This window comes from Vombatus ursinus, unplaced genomic scaffold (assembly GCF_900497805.2).
Source record: "Vombatus ursinus unplaced genomic scaffold, bare-nosed wombat genome assembly UNPS02014839.1, whole genome shotgun sequence".
In the NCBI taxonomy this organism is placed as follows: Eukaryota; Metazoa; Chordata; class Mammalia; order Diprotodontia; family Vombatidae; genus Vombatus; species Vombatus ursinus.
The window spans coordinates 1,171,037-1,192,076 of NW_020954617.1; the positions used below are offsets into that span (position 1 = coordinate 1,171,037).

Here is a 21,040-nt window from a genome sequence, read left to right on the forward strand (position 1 = left end):
CAATAAAAACCTCATAAAGTCACTAAATATTTTAGAATATTTTATTATAATAATTATATGAAGTTAGTTATATATCAGAGGCATATTACATTATTATACATTTATATTACATATATACTTAAATATTAGATTAAATCTTCTGCAATCACAGTATCAAAAATCCGATAGCAAATTTCCTGCTCCACTTCATTTCTGACATTATAAGACTTGATAAAGCATTCCAACCAGGGGTATTCTCCTATTAAAAAAAAAAATAGTTTACCATTAAAACTAAGAAGAAAAAAATCAAAATACATAGCCAAATATAGTAAAAAATGAAAAACTGATAAAACCAACTGATCAAATAAGTTTTAAATTGTTTTTTAAAAATTAGTTTCATTTATTTAAAAGTTGCTGAATACATGTAATGATTTTTTTTTTAAGGCAATTGGGGTTAAGTGACTTGCCCAGGGGCACACAGCTAGTAAGTGTCAAGTGTTTGGTCTGAGGCAGATTTGAACTCAGGTCCTCCTGACTTCAGGGCCAGTACTCTATCCACTGTGCCACCTAGCTGGCCCTACATGTAATGATTTTGAAGACATCAAGTAATGTACTCATTTTTCTTTTTTATAAAAGAAAGACTAAACTAAAGACTAACTAGAAGACTAAAATGTTTTCATTGGGGAGGTAGTAGCCATTACCCAGAGCTAACTGCCAGAAATTAACTTTTTACATCTTCAACTAGTATATTCTATCACTTTTATCACTACTTTCAGAATATAAGTTCCTCAAGGGTGGAGACTTTTACTTCTGTACTTGTATCTCCAACATCTAGCACATAGCAGACCACTTGATGAATGATTCCTAATCAACACTATTGCATTGCTGCTCTCCTAGCTCCATTACAGTCATCATCATTTGGACTGCCAATGGATACTTCTCCTCAGGTCAATCTAAATGAAAGTCTCCCTTCGGCTGGATCTAGTAGATGAATGAAGTCAGTATAGTGGTGCATGGTGGTATACCTGAACCAGGCATATGGGAAAAACAATCCAGATAATTCCCATAAAAAACAATGAAATTTTCAGATGCCAACAGCTGGTGAAGATTATTTTCAAGTTCTGATTGTAAGCAAAGTTGGCTCAAGAGCTGTGGGTTACTGTTACTTCATTAACATTGTCACCCCCACCACTACATTTGACTTACTTTGCTTTGAGAGGCTGTAACAGAGTATTGGATCTGGAGTCTGAAAGGGCTGGGTTCATATCCTGCCTCAGATACTTACTAGCTATGTGACTCTGGGTAAGGCACTTTATTTCCGGCACTCAATTTCCTCACCATAAAATGAAGAGTTAGACTTGATAACCTCGATAACCAGCTCTAAATCTATGATCCCATAAAATAAACTTATATAATTTACAAGAAAGTCTTTAAGTATTCTTAAACATCAAGTTTGAAAGAATCTTGGGAGCTATGACTGGCACAGTGATTGTTGATTATTTAACAATGAGCACACATAACCCAAATTTATGTTTTATTGGAGATAAACTGGGCTCCAATCCTCCATGTAGTACTACTGATTTTACTCACATTTGTATATCACTTTAAAGTTTGCAAAGTATTTTATATACATTATAGGTTTCAAGATGTAATTCAGTAATTGCCTTGTGGACCCTATGAAACATCTCTTCTATTTGTTTTCCTTGGCCACTTCAGCCTGCTGCACGGAAATGGTGGGATTTGACGCAGTGGAAAAATTTTTAGTGGAATACAAGAGTGCTATGGAAAAGAAGCTGGCAGAGTACAAATGCAACACCAATGAAGCAATTCAACTTAAATTAATTCACTTTGCTGAAGATCTTGACAATGACAGCACAACTTTTAATCCTGAGAACAGCCATCAAATATTTGGTGATGATAAAACTGTCTTCAGTTACAAGGATCTTAAGATTATTTTCTACTATAATGCTGGTAACCTGTCAACACTGTTCTGAATTGAGTATGGTCTAAAGTTAGCGAGAATTTCAACAGTGTAGAGGCAGATGATGTTGAGAGCAAAATGGGAGAAATCATTCCTCCAGTATTTTGTACAAACACACATGATTTTATTTCATTGTTGGAAAAGGAAGCTAATTTTAAGACCTTTGGAACATTACTCCACAGGTACTCAGTTAAATAAGGAAGCAGAAGAAAACATTACCTGCAAAATATACAAGGCTGACATGACATGTACAGGCTTTCGAGAATATCATGAAAGGCTTCAGACCTTTTTGACGTGATTTATTGAAACTGCTAGTTTTATTGATGTGTATGATGAAAGATGGAACGACTTTCTAGTATTTGAGATTAAGGATGGTGCTACACTCTTTCTGACTGTAGGTTACATGACAGTCTATAATTACTATGTGTACCCAGACAAAACCCGGTCATGTGTAAGCTAGATGTTGATATTGCCTCCATTTCAATGTGAAGGCCATGGGGCCCAACTTTTTGAAATAGTTCATCAACATTACATTTCTTCTCCTATAGTTCTTAATATTACAGCTGAAGATCCATCTGAAAACTATGTGAAACTAAGAGATTTTGTACTTGTGAAGCTTTGCCAAGATCTGCCCTGCTTTTCACCAGACAAGTTAATGCAAGAATTCAGTCAAGATATGGTGACAGAGGCACAACAGAAGTTCAAAATAAACAAGTAATGTGCTACACGAGTTTATGAAATTCTCCAATTACATGTGACTGACATGAGTGATGCTGAACAATCCAGAGGCTATAGACTGGACATAAAAAGGAGGTTAATTGGTCCATATAAGAAAAAGCAGAAATCTTGCCAAAATGAGAAGAACCTGAAGAGCTGACAAACATGATGAACCAAAAAGACCTAAGCATGCAACAAATAGTTAGAGGAAAGCTTCCAGCAACTTGTTTCAGACTACAGAAGGATAAGAGAACGACTTGCCCAAGCAAAATAATTGACCTTTCTGGACAGGAAATTTGAAGATTTCTATACATTCTGCTGTGAAACACCTTCAATGGCTTCTTAATTGAGAAATTTTATGTGATACTTGTATTTAAATTAAAGGCTATCTTTTTTTTTCCTCTTAAAAATATCTCTTCTATGGTTTCAAAAAATTTATAAACTACTTTTGATCCATAGATAGCTGCAAAAGCATGATGAAGATGTGTGATAATTGGCAATAAGTTTGCATTCAATGCTATTTGTGGATGATCTTAAGCTTAGAGCTGGAAGGAACCTTAAAGGACATCAAGTTCAATTGCTTCACTTTACAGATGAGGAAATTGAGGCCCAGAGAGATTAAGTGATTTGCCCAGGGTCACCCAGCTAGTAAATATCTGAAGTACGATTTGAACCCAGGTATTCCTGGCTCTAAGTCCACCGCTTCATGCACAAAATCACACTATGATCCTTTCACAAAAACTTAAGGATTATTTTTTAAAATTATAATAAAAAGAATGGTTTTTTCCCCCATATGATAGATTCATTCCCCTGATAGAACACAAGCTCTGAGAGCAGGGTCTTTGTATCTCTAGAGCCTAATATAGCACTTGGAACACAAGAGCCAGTAATTAGTGTTCACTGACTGACTGATATAAATATCAGAGCTGTACTTTTTATTTTAAATGGGTCTTCAGGAAAGAAAATTAACACAAAACTTGAGTCTTGCTCAAGTGTCAAATCCTTCAGTTTTTTCCACTTGGAGAAAATCTTTCTTTTACACCTTGAGGGCAAAGCCACTAAAGAGAGGGATGGGGTCATATTCTGTCTCTGCAGCCCTAGCAATTGGGATAGAGCCTTGCACACAAGAGGTGCTTGGTAAATGTTTGTTCAGTTGAACTTGGAAGTCCAAGATAGTTTTGGAGGGCACTTTTAACTCAGATTAAATTTATAGTTAAGATAGGTGTATTTTGGAGAGGGACTGCTAAAACCCCTCAAATTAATAACTGATTATACATTACAACAACACATCTTTATGAAATAAAGATACAACTTTATAAAAGCAAGGAAAAATTATATGAGTTAAGATTTGTACATTTTATCTCCAGCCATAGGTTATAAATAAGCATCATTTGGAAAAGATGAGGTGAAATTCTGAAAATACAATTGCCTACCAATTTTTTTTCCTGGCGGACAAAGCATGTACATGATCATTTCCATATTTTTCTGAAGGTCATCACTGTTCAGAATCTCTGATGCAGGAATTTGAAAAAATTTTTCCTGAAGAAAGATGAGAAAGGTTTATACCAGAACATTAGGAAACACTCATTCTACATTCACTTTCTGTAGTTAATACAGACATTTTAACATTTTCAAATTGCCTAAAGCACTTTAGGGCATATCATTTAAAAAATAATCTATACATTTAAAATTAATGACAGGATAAATTCAAACTCTGACTTACTATTTTAAGATGTGACTATTAAACTTGTAACAATCACAGAACACCTGAATTTCTTTACAAATTCTTTCTGGGATTCAGAAACATTCACCTCAATTGGAAAACTTTAATGTCTTCAAGTCTTGCTTATATAAGAACTTTTGTATAAGAAAGATTCAACAATTATTAGAATTGTACAATACACTGTATTATTACATTATTGTGGTTGTTGTAGTTTAGTAGAAAAGAGAGCTCTTCCCTTTATTCTCCTCCAGAATTCTCTCCTGATACTCCTAAACTCTAGGAACTAGTAATGTGGCATCTTACTCTCTCATTTTTATCAACTGAACCTAAAATACATTGTATAAGGAGGACCCAGTGATGACACTCCCTCTACCAATGCAGGTGAGCTCCCATTCTGCAATCTATGGAATTAGACAATTGTCTGGGTCATTAAAAGTTTTAAGTGGGGGCAGCTAGGTGGCGCACTGGATAGAGCTCCAGCCTTGCAGTCAGGAGGACCTGCATACAAATCTGAGCTCAGACACTTGATACTTACTAGCTGTGTGACCCTGGGCAAGTCACTTAACTCCAATTGTCTCACGAAAAAAAAAAAAAAAAGTTTAAGTGATTTGCCCAGGGTAACAAAGCCAACATGTGACAAAGATGGACCTTGCACTCAAGTCTCCATGCAGTCTCAGACACCAAACCAAAAAGACTCTTCTTATATTTTAATTAGGTAAGTGAAATGCCAGCTACAGTGAATATGTAGTAGATTATGACCATTTTGCAATTAGGTTCTTCACTCATAGTTGGGGTAAACTGTTCCTATACAGGAACACTGATATCCTATGTGGTGGTAAGAGAAGTGATGGTCATTCCCCATATCTTCCACCCTTTCCCTCTTTCTGTAACATTTTCACTAACAGCTGACATTTACAAATTTTCATTAACCAATGCTTTTAAGCTTATTAATTTTATATAAGAATGAGAAAAATGGGCTTTTCCAGATCACATGAACAAGATGGCAGATTAGACATTTTCTCCAATCCCTACAACCTCTCAAACCTCTCCAAAACAAGAAATTATGTGCCAAGGATAAAGCAAATTTAATAGTGTCCATGGTCCAGTTCTTCTAGAACCCAAACAATTAAAAAAAAAAAAACAACAAATCAGAAACTCCCAATGACTCAGCCATATGAGTGGCTGTATAGCATTTCACCAAGCCTGAAGAAAGGAGTACAGCACCCAGTTGGGGCCAATTTTGACCATCCAAAAGTCACTTGGGGCAGAGGCCTAGATGGTGAACTGTGAATTGCCCAGTGTGGGAAGAAGCTGAGATGCTTTGAGATTCAGCCCCCAAGGAAACCATAATCAGAGAGGAGGGAGTCAGGAAGTGAATGATAAGGAAAATAAAGGGACGAGAGGAGAGAAGAGCGGGGAAAACATAGCCAATCTTAGTAAACATATTCTGATTAACTAAGACTTCACAAGATCTGTTACTTACACAGTCCATTAAGTATACTTTCAGGGTTCCTGTTCCATCATCAAGAGTAAATGTCATAACAAAAACATACTGGAGTGGTACAATGCCCAGTGCTAGTGAGGGAAAAAAAATGGTTAAATTTTATGTATTCATTATTTACTATATCAAGATGAGGCAAAGGTTAACTATAATAGTTCAATAACAACAAAATAAAAGACATTATACAACCAAGGCTAATTTGTATGTTGATATAAAAAAATAAGTATACTTATTCCTGCCTCCTTAATGCTATTTTAAAGTCAGCACTTGCTTTTTAAGTAGTTATATCTTGGAATAATCCCTATACAATTGAATAGTGATGCCTGATATCCTGTGCAAGCAACTTGACTAGTTTTCAGTATTTTCCACTAAGGACCTTCTTCAATGCTTTTTTCTGGCTTTGAGGTGACTTAGGTAACCTGGTTAGATCTTCTAAGGCAGCAGCAACAGAATACAAGCTCTGGAAAGTCTGACCAAATTTGAAAGACTTCCAAGTATGGGCTTTGCAATACAATAACAGTATTTGTTACCTAGACCACTTAAGTTATGGTCAGAGAGATCCATCATTGTAGGGTTGGTCATCAGGATTAAATTTTTTTGGTCCCAGAAACTCATGGAGATGGCTTACTAAAGCATGGAAGGTTTACAAACTATATTGGGAGAGGGAGTGCCCACACTGGTGAAAATATGGATTCTTAAAACATTTAAGTATTAATATTGTTATAAATTAGCTTGGACATGAACCGTTAATTAAAAGGTACTAAGATATTTTTATTTGTGAAATCTATCACATTATCTTTTCCCTTTGCTGTATAACATGAGGAGCACAAATCTAAAATGTTGCACAAACTGTTCTATTATTTTATAAAACCTGTACATTTTCTTTGTTATCATATAGGCAAATTGGACCATCAATGATTTGTTTAAAAGTTTAAAATCGGTAAATGGGCAAAAAAAAAGTCAAAAGCTAGGGTTTTGGCATTTGGCAAGGTTAGAAAAAAAAATATGACAGAACCTGTACTGCCAAGAGTACTATAAATTATAATTAAGATTTTATGTAGTTCTTAGACACAGGAGATTCATTCAGTAGAAGACATTTATTATTCACAATGAATGTTTATAGAATTAATAAATTTTATATTTCTGGGGACTGTAAAAAGCCTCAAAAAATCAAATTTAAAGTAAATGAAAAATGGTGAAGAAAACCATCATATTTAAAAAATATTTATTTGCCCATTGCACTGACAATGAGCAAGGTATTTTGCTAGGTTCTAGGAATACCGATGTGAATTAGTGAAAAGTCTGTACATGGGCTGCAGAAGACACAAAGTCGGCAGGGATAGTTAGTATAAGGACTAAAATCAGTATTCATAGAGCTCTCAACATCTGGAAGAAGAGGAAATTCAAAGTCCCACACTTAGATTTCCAAAAAAATAAATTGACCAAAAATGTTTGAAAAATTTGTCCTCAAGTGCTTTATGTAATCCCACTACAATCTTGATTTCTCTATGATTAACACTATGAAGAAAGAGTTCGTTAAGCAAAGAGAACCTACACTCACTTTCCCAAAGATCACAAACAGTGAAGTCCTAATGAATCAGGTATTATTAATATTGCTGTACTTTGACAGTTACAATTACAGGCTAAGAAATACTACCTAACCTTCGGCAATGCAAACAGGTGTCCACGATGCTTCTTTAACAAGAGAATTCAGATTCTGCATTGTCTTCAATTTAGAACACTGCTTGCACCTGATGTGGAAAATAAAATTCTAATTAGTAAATAGTCAAAATTTCAAGATTGTGCACTCACTATGAGCAATGTATTATGATAGGTACTGGGGGAGAGGCAAAGATTATTACATAATCTCTACCCTCTCAGACTTTGTAATTTGTGATAGAGATATGACAAATGAATAACTGTATCTGGATCTCAACTCTATCTTGAGCTCCAGTCCTATATCATCAAATGCCTGCAGAGTATCTATAGCTGGATGTTCCACTGGCACCCAAAATTTTACATGAAAAAAACTGAATTCAGTTTTTCTTCTCAAATCCATCCCTCTTCCAGAGGTCTGTATTTCTGTTGAAGTTTTTTCTAGGCCATCAGCCTTATCGTTAATACCTATTTAGATTATGTTGGAACATTGGCTATGAAGATTTGACCCAGAGATACCACTTGTAGGACTACAACCAAGAAGGATTCAAGAAAGAAGAAAAGGCCTCATATATACAAAAATATTTACTGTAGCTCTTTTTATGGTAGAAAATAATCAGAAACTCAGGAGATACCTATTGAATGGGGAATGGTTGAATAAGCTGGGGCTGTTCATCCTTCCTTTTGAAGAGGACCAATGACATCACAGGGTGATGTCTTGACTTGCACGTGAATTGTATCTAAATGAGGCAGAGTTGCACAAAGTCATCAGCTTCTCTCTTCTGGAGTCACAGAAGTTCAGCGGCAAGACAAATGTTAAGACAACTGGCAATGGCCTAGGATCCAGTGCACGACCAAGCTCTAAGTGCCCCAGTGCCTGCTTCAGCCACTTTCGCAGTTTTTGGAACAAATTGTTCTCATCCACCCAGTCCACTGGGGGAAGTCTTCATATGCCCAATTGGGGAAGATATCTTCCCAACCTAGACACAATTTTACTGGGGTGTGGCTGCTATACATACTACAGCTTCTTGGAGACAGAGGTGAGAGTTGGGTGAATCAAGTGGACACCAAACATGGATAAGCAGCCCTGAAAAGGCCTGGGCAGGCCCTCACACTTGAGGTGCTAATTCAAACTGGTATAAAAATACAATGGAATACTACTGTCAGTCAGTCAATAGACATCTATTAAGCATATACTACGTGCTCGGAACTATACCAAGTGCCTGAGACATAAAAAAGAGGCAAAAGACAGTACCTGCCTGAGGAGCTCACGATCCAGTGAGGGAAACAAATAAAACAAATATGCACAAACAAGCAATACACAGGACAGGAAACAATAAAAAATGGAAAAGTACTAAAATCAAGAGGAGTTTAGAAAGGCTTCTTGTAGAAGATGGGATTTTAGCTGGTATCTAAAGGAAGCCAGGAGGCAGAGATTAAAAAGACAAAAAAAAGGAGAGGGTTCCAGGCATGGGGGATGGCCAAAGAAAATGCCTGGAGTGGAAAAATGCAACAGTCCTGTTCATGGAACAGTCAGGAGGCCAGCACCACCACACTGAAGAATGTGTGGTGAGGAATAAGGTGTAAAAAGTCTGGAAAGGTAGGAGGGAGCAGGTTAAGAAGGACTTTGAATGTCAAACAGAGGATTTTGTATTTGATTGGGTGATAGGGTGCCAATGGAGTTTATGAGAAGGGAGATGACATGGTCAGACCTGCACTTTAGAAAAATCACTTTGGTGGCTTTTGTACTAGACTAAATGATGAAGGGAATTTTCAGAGAAAACTGGGAAGATTTATGTGAACTGATGCAAAGTGCAGTGAACAGAACATGGAGAACAATTTAAACTATTACAAGAACATGGTGAAAATGAACAACTTTGAAAGACTTAAGAACTCTGATCAATGCAATGACTAACCATGATGCCAGAAGACCAGTGAAGAAGAATGCTACCTATCTCCTAACAAGAGAGGTTATGGACTTAATATGGAGAATCTAACATTTCTGGGCTAATGTGGGAAAACGTTTTGCTTGACTATGTATATTTTTCACAAGTGTTCCTCTCCCCCCCCACCCCACCCTGGGGGAGTTAAAGAGAAAAAAATGCTTAATTGAAAAAAAAAATTTTAAAAATTTATGTTATCTATGGAGGCTCTCTTACATTATCAAGAAAGTGTTAGAATTACAAAACATTACAGCAAGTGCCTTAGAGATCATATGATTCAGCTCCCTCTTTTTATAAATAAGTAAGCCAAGGTCTCAGGGATCTAAACCAACTACCTTTATAAATAAATTAAAATTTTCTTTTTGGGAATTATATTTCTTGAACAGATTTATAAATGTGAGTATAAAACCAAAGAATAAATTAGAGATTTCCAAACCACTGAATATATTCAAATAAATCAAAGCTTTCTAGTTATCACAGAATAATAAACTTCTATAAATATGCAAAAATCTAATGCCAGTGATCTAAATAAAAAGTATAATGAGATAATATAGAATGAAAATGATAATTGTTCACAACCTGTAATTCTTAAAAAAACTAAACAAGTACCAGAGGTCCAGAAATATATTTCTGAATCTAAAGGTATTTTCTACCTAAGCAGAAATTAAACTGGAAATTTCACTCCTTGAATTTGCAAACAAAATGCTTTTTTTGGCGGGGGGGGGCGATTGGGGTTATGTGACTTGCCCAGGGTCACACAGCTAGTAAGTGTCATGTGTTTGGTCTGAGGCCGAATTTGAACTCAGGTCCTCCTGACTTCAGGGCCAGTGCTCTACCCCCTGCGCCACCTAGCTGCCCTGCAAACAAAGTGCTTTTTAATCAAATTAAAGCATCATAACAGTACTTTGGTACTGATTTATAAGTGTTCTGCATTATATCATGTGATCCTTGCAATTCATGTACCTGTATATAAATTAAACATGGATGGATATGGTGGTGTATGCTTGTAATCTCAGACTGCTACTGGGGAAGGCTGAGGCTGATGAATCCCTTGAGTTCAGGAGTTCTGAGCTTCAGCAGGGCTGAAACCATTTGTGCTAAATCTAGTGCCAATGTAGTAAGTTCCCAGGAACAGAGGACCACCAGGCTAACTAGGGGTGATATGCAGTATCCCAGAAAAATGGAGAAGGGTGAGGCTGAACAGTGTTGGAATCAGTCCCATGTGTGGCTGTTGTACTTCCAGCCTGGGCAAGAGAAGGAGATGCAGTCTTAGGTTGGTAGGTATGTAGGTAGGTAGCTAGACAGACAGACAGACAAACAGACAGACAGAGAGATAAAGACAGACAGACAAATTGATTTTAAAATCATTATCTTAAAAAGGAAAGGAAGGGGCAGCTATGTGGCACAGTGGATAGAGCACTGGCCCTGGAGTCAGAAGGACCTGAGTTCAAATCCAGTCTCAGACCAGACATTTGACACTTATTAGTTATGTGACCCTGGGCAAGTCACTTAACTCCCAATTGGCCTTGCAAAAGAAAAAAAAAAAAGAAAAGGACCTTATTTTATGTAACAGAGACATGAGTCACTAAATTAAAAATTATATTTATTTGGCTTTTAATTACACATAATTTTAGAGTTTGTAAACATACCCATAATGCCATGTTTTTCCTTGTATGAGGAATGGTACTGCCAGATCTAGGACAATGAGGTCTTCTTGGCTGGATTTCACAGGAATAACACCTTTAAACTTTTTTGAGAGCTGATAAATTTCACTCAGTAATCCTCCTATTAAAAGCAAAAAGTGATTTCTTAGAAACAGTATAATAAAATTACTTTGTTTTGTTTACTACATAAGGTTTTTCCATTTCTTTTCATAGTTATAGAATTAGCACATGCAATTGAATATAAGACAGGAAAAGTATTGCAATATTTTAACTTAATACATGAATTAAGGCTAAAGAGCAAAAACGGCAATCAGGGCAACAACACTGAGCCATTCAGAATAATTTATCTTAGCAATTATATGAAACTTGAAATGAGTCATCTGTATATGAAGTTTTATCATATTATTATAAACAATTCTAAAATTGAGTACCATTTGTTATAACAGTAATCATTTTTATTAAATGATAAAATTACATGTTCTACTATGCAAAAAAATGAAATTACATTTTTCTATCTGCTAATCATTAAAGCATAAAGAGTCAGAAGTAGCCCAAGGAATTTTTTAAATCTTTTTTTTTTTTTACTTTTTTTATTAATTTATTTTGATTTATCAACAATCACTTCCATAAGCCTTTGAGTTTTTAATTTTTCTCCCCCTCTCTCCCCACTTTCCTCCCCAAGACAGGGCACAATCTGATACAGGCTATAGATATACATTCCTATTAAACTTATTTTCACATTAGTGATGTTGTAAGGAAGAATTAGAACCAATAGGAGTAACCACCAGAAAGAGGAAACAAAACACAACAGAAGAAAAAAAAAATAGCAAATAGTATGCTTCGATCTGCATTCAAACTCCATAGTTCTTTCTTTGGATGTAGATAGCATTTTCCATCATGAGGCCTTTGGAGATGTCTTAGATCCTTGCATTGCTGAGAAAGGCTGTCTATCAATATTAGTCATCACACAACTTGGCTGTTACTGTGTACAACGTTCTCCTGGTTCTGCTCACTTCACTCAGTATCAGTCTACACAAGTCTTTCCAGGTTTTTCTGAAGTCTTCTTGATCGTCATTTCTTAGAGCATAATAGTATTCCATTACATTCATATACCACACCCTGTTCAGCCATTCCCCAATTGATGGGCATCCTCTCAATTTCCACAATTGCCACCACAAAAAGAGCTGTTATAAACATTTTTGTACATGCGGGTCCTTTTCCCATTTGTATGAGCTCTCTGGGATATAGCCCTAGAAGTGCTATTGCTGGGTCAAAGGGGGAATTTTTTAAATCTTTAAGAATATTACAATTAATTTTAATAGATTAATGTTTCTTCCACTCTTGTTCTTCTAACAATGTGGCTTAATCCTAGAGCTGGAATGAGGAAACATGGGTTCAAATCCTACCTCTGGAACTTGCTAGATGTTTGACATTGGGCAAGACACCTTTTCTGAGCTGCCATTTGCTTACCTGTAATATGGGATAAATACTAATAGTACTTACCCTAAGTGTTATTGTGAGGAAATAAGATTATGTATTTAAGTGTTTTGAAAACCTTAAAGCTCTACATAAATACTACTTTACTACTATTACTACTACTACAAAAATTCTCCCAATTTTTATTTAATCCTTTTCAAACCTAATTATCCAAATTCATAATTTAGAGATCTAATCCTACAGTCATATAAACTTGTATTTTAAAGTTTTTTTTTTTTTTTGCCAGTCAATAGTTCTGCCCTTCGATTGAGAGCAACATTTTTTCATTTAATGCTGCAAAGACCCATGTTTGTCCACTGTTTACTACTAGGTCTGTTATTGGCACTGAAACATTATTGACATTGTCAGCAGGATTCTATGGAACCCTGGGAAGCTAGCCATAACATTAGGAAACTGCTGTGTGTGCCACTCATCATTTTGTTCAGAATAAAGGCTCAGTGTTTGACAGTCAACTGGTACTATGGGGAAGGTAGGGTAGTTCAGGCTGGTAGTAGATACAATATAATCTTCAGTAGTATAAGATATGCAGGGAATCTTAACCTTCCCATTAGATGGTGAGAAATTACAGTGCAGAAATCTTATATTTTTGACATTTTTATCTTAGTAGAAAAACCTATCTTCTAGCACAGGCAATCTATGTTCAAGAGATAGAATAAGCTAAATCACTGAAAAATTTTTGATCATAACAAGAGATAGAATGGTAAGAGTGTAGGAAAACAGATAAACTGGCCAATACTTCCTCGGTATTGTCAAAGTATAAAAAGACCTTGACCTGCAACATACTGGATGGATTTTCTATAGAAGATACATGGAAAAACACTGAAATGAAATATAGCAAAGTTAACTTCCTTTCCATTACAACAATGACTACAGTAAATCAGTCCCTACCCTTCAATGTGATTTTCAAGAAATGCTACTATAGATATCTACATTCCAAAAATACTTCTGGAACTATATCTCCTGGATAACCATTCATCATAATAAAGATAAGGAGCATCTTGATATAGTGGATAGAGTTGGCCTTGGAATAAGAAAAAACTAGCTTTACATTTTACTTCTGAAACACACTAGCTGTTAAAGGCCTGTAATACTCCCAAGTGTGGCTAAAATGTAACTGGGAAATGTTTAATGAAATAAATAAAAATGTAACAGCATAAATAATATTAAAATTTGAGGTTTTCTAAGTCAGTATGTGCCTGCAGGGATTCATTTCTATGAGTCTGACACAACTGTCCTAGATAATAATTTAAGTTACAAATAAATTGCTGATCTGCACTGATGGAAGGAGTTTCTACTCCAGAAGTTCCTTATATGGATACAATCATAGTTTAGGATTTCAGTTTTCCCATCTGTAAAATGAGAATAAAAATAGTACTTATATCACATAGTTGTTGTCAGGATTAAATAAAATTAAATATGCAAAGCACTTTGCAAACCTTAAAGTGCTATGTAAATGATGATGTTATTATTGCTATTTATTTGGTGAACAAAATTCATTAGCACAGAACAGAAAGGATGTTCCCTTTAATCATATGGAAGCTCATAAGAAAATCTTTAAATAACAATAAAAAATTTTTTAAAATGTTCACTTGACTTTTATTGAAAGCAAACTGAAAAAGGTTCAATTCTTGTTAAACTTTAGTTAACACTATTTCTTCTAAAGCTATCCCTTTCCCATTCTGATACTGAGACTTTACTCTGATATGTTTAAACAACAGTGACATCTAGAGGCCAAGTTAATAGCTGCTAGTCATAAACCAAGAGCCATCTTATTATCCAAGCTCAATTTTCACACTTTAGTGAGACAAAACCAAATAAACCATTAAGTGTAATCCCAAAAGCAAGCCCAAATTTAGATTCAGATATAAATATTCTGGGTGTTTTGTAAAAAAAGAACAACAAAAACTTAAGACATTTTTGCAACTATCAATTGAATCAGTATGTCGGAACATCACCTAACTTTTATGCAAAATTAATTAACACTTTACTAGAGGAAAAACAACCTAATGGTCAAGGCTCTTCTTATAACAAAAAAGCAATTAAAAATTACATACCTTCTATCATGATCAAAGTAACTTCTGGGACTTGGAGAATTCCATCATTTTTTATAAAATGAATAACTATTTTTCTTTCTTGCTGGTTTTGGGTAGTCCATACTTCTGAATTATACAGTGATGTATTTTGTAGTTTGGGATCTGGCTGCTCTGTTGCAGCCTCTTGCAAAACTAACTCAAGGTCACTTTCATGTGGAACTTCTTGCCTAAAATCATTGTATAATATATAACAGAAACAAATGATTTGCAAAGCTGCTTGGAAGACTAAAACAGTGAAGGCTAACGAACTATTATCATTACAGCACAGCTGTTAAGATACTTACTAAGTTCTTTATTATGAAGATGATTATATTTTGACAGTTAAGTAGTTCTTATATACTATAAAACATTTAGTAATGTTATTAAAGGCAGCTGATAAGCATGTTCAAATCATAATTTTACATAGCGAATATTTTTACTGAAATTAATCAGAAAGGTGTAAACTAGGATTACAGGCCCAAAATCCATCGCATTAACTTAAATATATTTAATTGATCATTCTAAAACTTAAAACTCAATGATATACTACACAATACACAGAGATAATTTGAAGTAAATTATCTTTTTGAGTAGATGAAACACTTACAGTGAATGGCATTTAGGACAATGAAGTTTAACGGACTGATAGAGTTTCTGGGGTTCATAGTTCCTTAGTTTTGCTCTGATGCGATACTGTTGAGGAGCATCACGTTTCAAAATAGCACTCAATGGAGTTGTCTCCAAATACTGGTGATCTGTAAGTACTATAAAGGAGTGTTTTTGGATGAATACAGCATTCCATGAATCCCTCTGAACCACGTGTATATGATGAAGTCCAATTAATTTAGACGACATTAATTCAGAATTTGTAACATCTGGACAAAGGGTTGGCAGAAATAAACCTTACATTATCTACAAAGAAAGATTTTCTAGCAGTCCTATGTAACAAGAGTGCGAAGGGAATGCTTATTATATTCAAGATAACCTGTTTTTAATGTATTTTAGGACATTCTTTTAGATATAATATACCCAATTAAAATTTCTCCTATAATATGAACAATTCAAGTTTGTTTTAATAAACACATTAAAGCAAATACTTTTTAAGAAACCTATACTAGGAAGCATTTTGACAATGCAGTTCCAATTACTGTATGTACCTGAAATTAATACAAGGTAGTTCTTTTAAAGTCATCTATCACACTCAAACATTTCTAATTAAGATGAACTATATAGCTAATTAGTCCAAATTGATGAAGTTTTGCTATACTACCATTAAAACTCTGAAACTGGCTGTCTATTTTCTTCCTGTATGACTCTGAGACTCATTCTTTTCATTCTAAGACAAGCACCTTGGACTTCAGAATGTCTAAGATTCCTTCAAATGCCAAATCCCATGTTTCATGTTCTACTACCATGATCATTCTATACTATGGCTTCGGGAATCACACTGGGAGGAAGATGAGGGCAATGCAAGGGAAGGTTACCTAGGAAGTAGCCAGTAAAATAAAACATTTTAGTGTATTTGGAAAGAAGGCTTGGAATAATACTAGACAATTCTTGAAAACAGGCAGGGATGGGCCTAGTCTGCCTGGTGATCTAGAAGCAACTTTTCCTACCCTAGTTGAACAGTATCCAATAGTATTTGACTGTGGCCCAAAGTTCTATGGGTCTCTAAGGCCCTTTCTCTTCCTTCTTCTTTCTCTCTATATGGCTGTTCTCCTTAGCACTCAGTTTCATTCTAATCTCTGGAAGGTTGCCTCCATTGGGCAAGATTCAAAAGCTAATAGTTTAAGGGAAGATGATTTTAAAAATGATTTTTTTGAATGCCCATTAGTAAAGATGATCAACTTAATTAATTGCAGGAGCTTATTATGGCCTTGGGGTATTGTCATACTGTAGTTTTATACAGAACAGGTCAGCAGTAGAGCTCTTTAAACATTTTAAGAATGTTTCCTCTTGAATATTATAGATGAACAGAGAACCAAAACATAAAGCATGATCATTATTAAAGTCATTCAAGTTATAAAATTAGATGATTACATTTTTATTAAGACAAATATACAGCACGTGTAAACTTTTTAATTCTGAATTATGATATTCTTCAACTCTTCTCAGGGCAGCACTCAACATCAATGATATAGTAGGCACCTTTTCAGTACAGTATTAAAAACTGGGTTAAATATCAAAACATATACCTTTTAAATATCAAAACATATATTAATTTACCTGATGACAAAATGGAATAAAGTAACAAGGTAAAGGGGGAAGGAATTAAAGATGACCCTGTTCTACTTTCATAGGAATCTAGCATGACTTTAAATTGAGTAGACCAGCTAGTAAATGTTTTCAGGAAACATTTAGGTATCTTCTTTATTACAAAAACAATATTGGGGTGGCTGTGTTGTCATACCTGTGGCAGATAGCTGTTGACATCTTTCCAGATCACATGGTGACACAAAGTCTTGGGCTACATGAAATAAAAAAATAACTACCACATTACAATTTTGAATGAATGAAAGGCAAGTGTAGATAAAGTCAGAATCTTGTTAATTTTAATAGGATGATTTAAAAATATCATAAAGTAGTGTTTACCTTTTATCAAGGTAACAAATACAATAAAAGAAACTGCAAATTTCAAAATAATTACAAACAAGAACCTTCATTTTTGAGAAGAGAAAAAAACCCTAATATTTCTGATGGTAACTATTTCAGCTTACAAACTCTGCCCCTTTAAAAATGTTTACTAATGTTCTTTTTTTTACATAACTGCCACTTCTCAATGAATCCTCTTCCCTGTCCCCAAAAGAACTATTTCTTGTCTTTAGAACAAAAGTACAGTCAAGCAAAAGAAATCATTATTACAGCCCTTGTACACTTTTTTTTTTCCTTAATTAAAGATTGAATCTCTGAATCTTACCTATGCTGGAAGAGCAGGGGCTGTTTCAGGGCCAGATTCCACTACTGATCTGTACAAGAGCTTCAAACTACTCTGCTTCTGACGTGGGCTGGTTCATCCCACCATAAGCAATGTGGGGGTTCCCTGCTCCCAGGGGCTTACTATACTGATGATAAACATAGTGTGGACACTCAATATACACAGGGTACTATAGCTCAGTCTTTCACATAGCTGGGATTATAGGTGTGTACCACCATGCCCAATCCTTGTACATTCATATATTTAAAAATACTGAATTCATATGGATTCTTCCTTATAGGCATTTACATTGATTTTGTATAATCCTACTATAACATCTCTGGTAGACACTGGGAGATACTCTGGGGTGCACTTGTGCAAGATCAGACTGGCTCTGAGAACTGTTAAGTATTCAGTACATGCATTTACACTTTGAAATCAGCAAATGATAAAAATCAGGGCTTGGTTTATTGTTTTTATTGACTGTCTAGCTGAAGAAAGTGACGGAGAAAATGTTAATACAGATTAAACTTAAAAGTTGGTTGTGTATACATTTTTTTTTTCCCCAGACAGCTGGGTTGGTTAAACATTTACCAGCACATTTCTGGAGACAATCCTAGCTAGATTATCTCTCAGTATCAATTTTCATTCTGGGTGAATATTTGTAAGTTCAATATAAATTTTACTGTTTCCATTGGTTTATTTAAGCAAATACTATTTTGTGATAGATTGTAAGCTTCTTGAGGGCAAGATCTATTTCATTTTTATTTCTATTCTCAGCACCTAGCATAGGGTCTGACACATAGTAGGCACATTAAAAACGTTTTTTGATTGATTATGCTTTTTATAATCTCATTAGAATTCAGTTTAGGAAAAGTAAAATTTTAGTTCAGAAGAAACATTATCTTTCTGAATTTATTGGGTTTTGCTCCTGGCTCCACCAATACCTTGGTGTGAGATTGAGCAAGTTTTCTAACCTCTCTGGGCCTCATTTTATTCACCTACAACATAACATGACAGGATTGGACTAGATGCATTCTAAATTTTCTGCCAGGTCTATCTCTTCTAGTATTGTATTAAAAAGTAGACAAGAAAAAAAGGCATTACTAGTCTTAAAAATACTTGTAAACTACCCTTTTTATTCTTATGTGGTTGCCAACCTAACTTTGAGTCAATGAAAGGGTAGGATATAAACATGATCATGGCAAATCTAGACAGCTAGAAGCCAGGAAAAAGTGAGCATTAGTTTAAAAAGGTCTGCTACAAGTGGCTTCTAGATCTCCAGTGGAGTATAAAACATAGGTTGAGATAAATTGCATCAAAAAAGGGCAGGCAGTAGAGTGGCCTACAAACTAGGAAGTCCTGGGTGTTAGGGTCGGGAAGTCCTGAGTTCAAATTAAGACTCAGAAACTAGCTGTATGACCCTGGGAAAGTCAATTAACCTCAGTTTCCTCATCTATAAAATGGGAATAATAAAAGCATTTACTTTCCAGGGGTGTTGTGAGGATTAAATGAGATAATGTTTGTTAGCACAGTGCCTGGCACATAACAGGGGCTACATAAATTTTAACTATCATTATTATTATTACTATTATCAAAGTGATACAAACAGAACTCTTGAGTTTCACAGTTTTATAATTCAAATATTCACGTCAAACTTAACAATTTTATACTTTATTGATTTCTGAATATAATATAATTAGGAGCTTGAGAACTTTTCTCCATTAGAAGACTTTTCTATCTGAGACTATATTTCCACAGTGAGGAGGACCTGCTGTATTATGTTAGGAAGACAAAGTATTTATATTTTTAATGTACTTTCTGCAGTATAGCTAAAATATATTCTGTACTGCATTACTGTACATTAGCAATTCACTACTTGTACTGTATTGTTCCTGCAGTGTGCTTGTTTCACCACTGGATGGTGATCTTATATCTTTGGCAGTTACTGGAGCAGCCAGGCTCACTTAAACGACCAGATGGTCAGGGATATTCAAAGACAGAGACCAAATAAATGAAGTTCAAGACGACAGTTTTCCTCACATCTTGTTACCCTTATTTAAATCACTTAGGCTGCATTTCTTTTCCCTTTGACAAAGTTACCTAAACTGCACAAAGTAATTCCACCCAAATAATTAGGGTGGAAAATGCTTTGAAGAAATCAAAAACTAAAGCTTAATGAGTTAAGACTTTCCACAAAAATCAACTTATTCATCTTAATTAGTACTATGAAGGATTTTTATGTGAGACATCAAAAAGATGTAATATACTTTTGAAGCACTGATGTAACAAAAAAGAATCATTTTTAAGACTTCTTACAGGAAAAACTGCTTGAGATGTTATAGTCCAAATCACAGATATTCTCCAACTGCTGATACTCAGCTAGATCCACAGAATCTAAAAATCTGTAATACAAAGAATACAGTATTTTCAAAATTCATGCTACTATACTATGTATCACAAGACAAAATTACCACATCCAACTGAGATTAGCCCAGGTTCTTCACAGCATCTTAGGTGGATGCCAACCTAACTGTGAGTCAATGAAAGGGTAGAACAGGGTAAAAGGCTATAAACACGGTCATGACAAATCTAGAGAGCTAGAAGCCAGGAAAAGTAGGCATTAGTTGAAAAAGGTCTACTACGAATGGCTTCTAGATTCTTTAGAGCAAGTCACTTAACCTCTCTCAGCCTCAGTGTCCTTATTTAGAAAATGATCTTCCATAAAATGAAGAGTTTAGACTATACATTCTCCCAGGTACCTTCCAGCTCTAGATCTATTTAAACCCAAAAAGCAAAATAACATGCTGCTGCTTATCAGGTCTGAACTGCCTACAGTCTCTGGGATGGTGCTTCTTCACAGCTTCTATCGACTGCTCTCTTGGCAGCCAGGGATCTGCTTTCCACTTCTTGCTCTGAAAGGATTGTTTTAATGAACTTTTATATTGTTCCACTCACTATCCCCGTGACTTCCTAAACAAAAGCATTCTTTCCCGGCCTATTACCTTATCGGTGTTTTCCCCTATTAGAAGGTAAGCTTTATGAGGGCAGGGACCATTTCATGTCTGCATTTGGACCTCTGACATTTAGCGAAAGTACTTTAAGCTAAGTAGTTTTTTTAACGCATTCATTCATCTTAATTACAGAAGACATAAAATGGTGGTGTTGCCATCTTAAAACCATTAAAAAGAATGGCATTAGATAATTTATTTAAAAAAAAATTGTCCTTATTTTTTCCATTTACTTTATTCTGAGTGTAACATCAACTAAAATGAGCATTTTCCATATACACAGTCAACTACTGCACCACACAACCTCCTAATATACAAAAGAATTAAGTCAAATGGCTCTATTCTCATCTGGTCTGACACTCCAGCACTGATAAAAAGTGGA

At 35.1% G+C, this 21,040-nt stretch overlaps 1 protein-coding gene and 1 pseudogene across 3 annotated transcripts in view; one reads left to right on the forward strand and one right to left on the reverse strand.

Annotated features, from left to right (window-relative positions):
- Positions 1-68: 68 nt before the first annotated feature.
- POT1 (protection of telomeres 1) overlaps positions 69-21,040 on the reverse strand; it is a 102,369-nt gene continuing 81,397 nt past the window's right edge. For all 3 annotated transcript variants that reach the window (XM_027840208.1, XM_027840207.1, XM_027840209.1), the window contains 9 exons: positions 19,967-20,052; positions 17,144-17,200; positions 15,341-15,497; positions 14,716-14,921; positions 11,150-11,285; positions 7,564-7,652; positions 5,884-5,975; positions 4,111-4,216; positions 69-238 (listed from right to left, as the gene is read on the reverse strand). In XM_027840208.1, coding sequence (XP_027696009.1) covers positions 126-238; positions 4,111-4,216; positions 5,884-5,975; positions 7,564-7,652; positions 11,150-11,285; positions 14,716-14,921; positions 15,341-15,497; positions 17,144-17,200; positions 19,967-20,052 — 1,042 coding nt within the window. In that variant the 3' untranslated portion in view covers positions 69-125. The remainder of the gene's footprint in view (positions 239-4,110; positions 4,217-5,883; positions 5,976-7,563; positions 7,653-11,149; positions 11,286-14,715; positions 14,922-15,340; positions 15,498-17,143; positions 17,201-19,966; positions 20,053-21,040) is intronic.
- LOC114026443 lies at positions 1,660-2,951 on the forward strand (annotated as a pseudogene).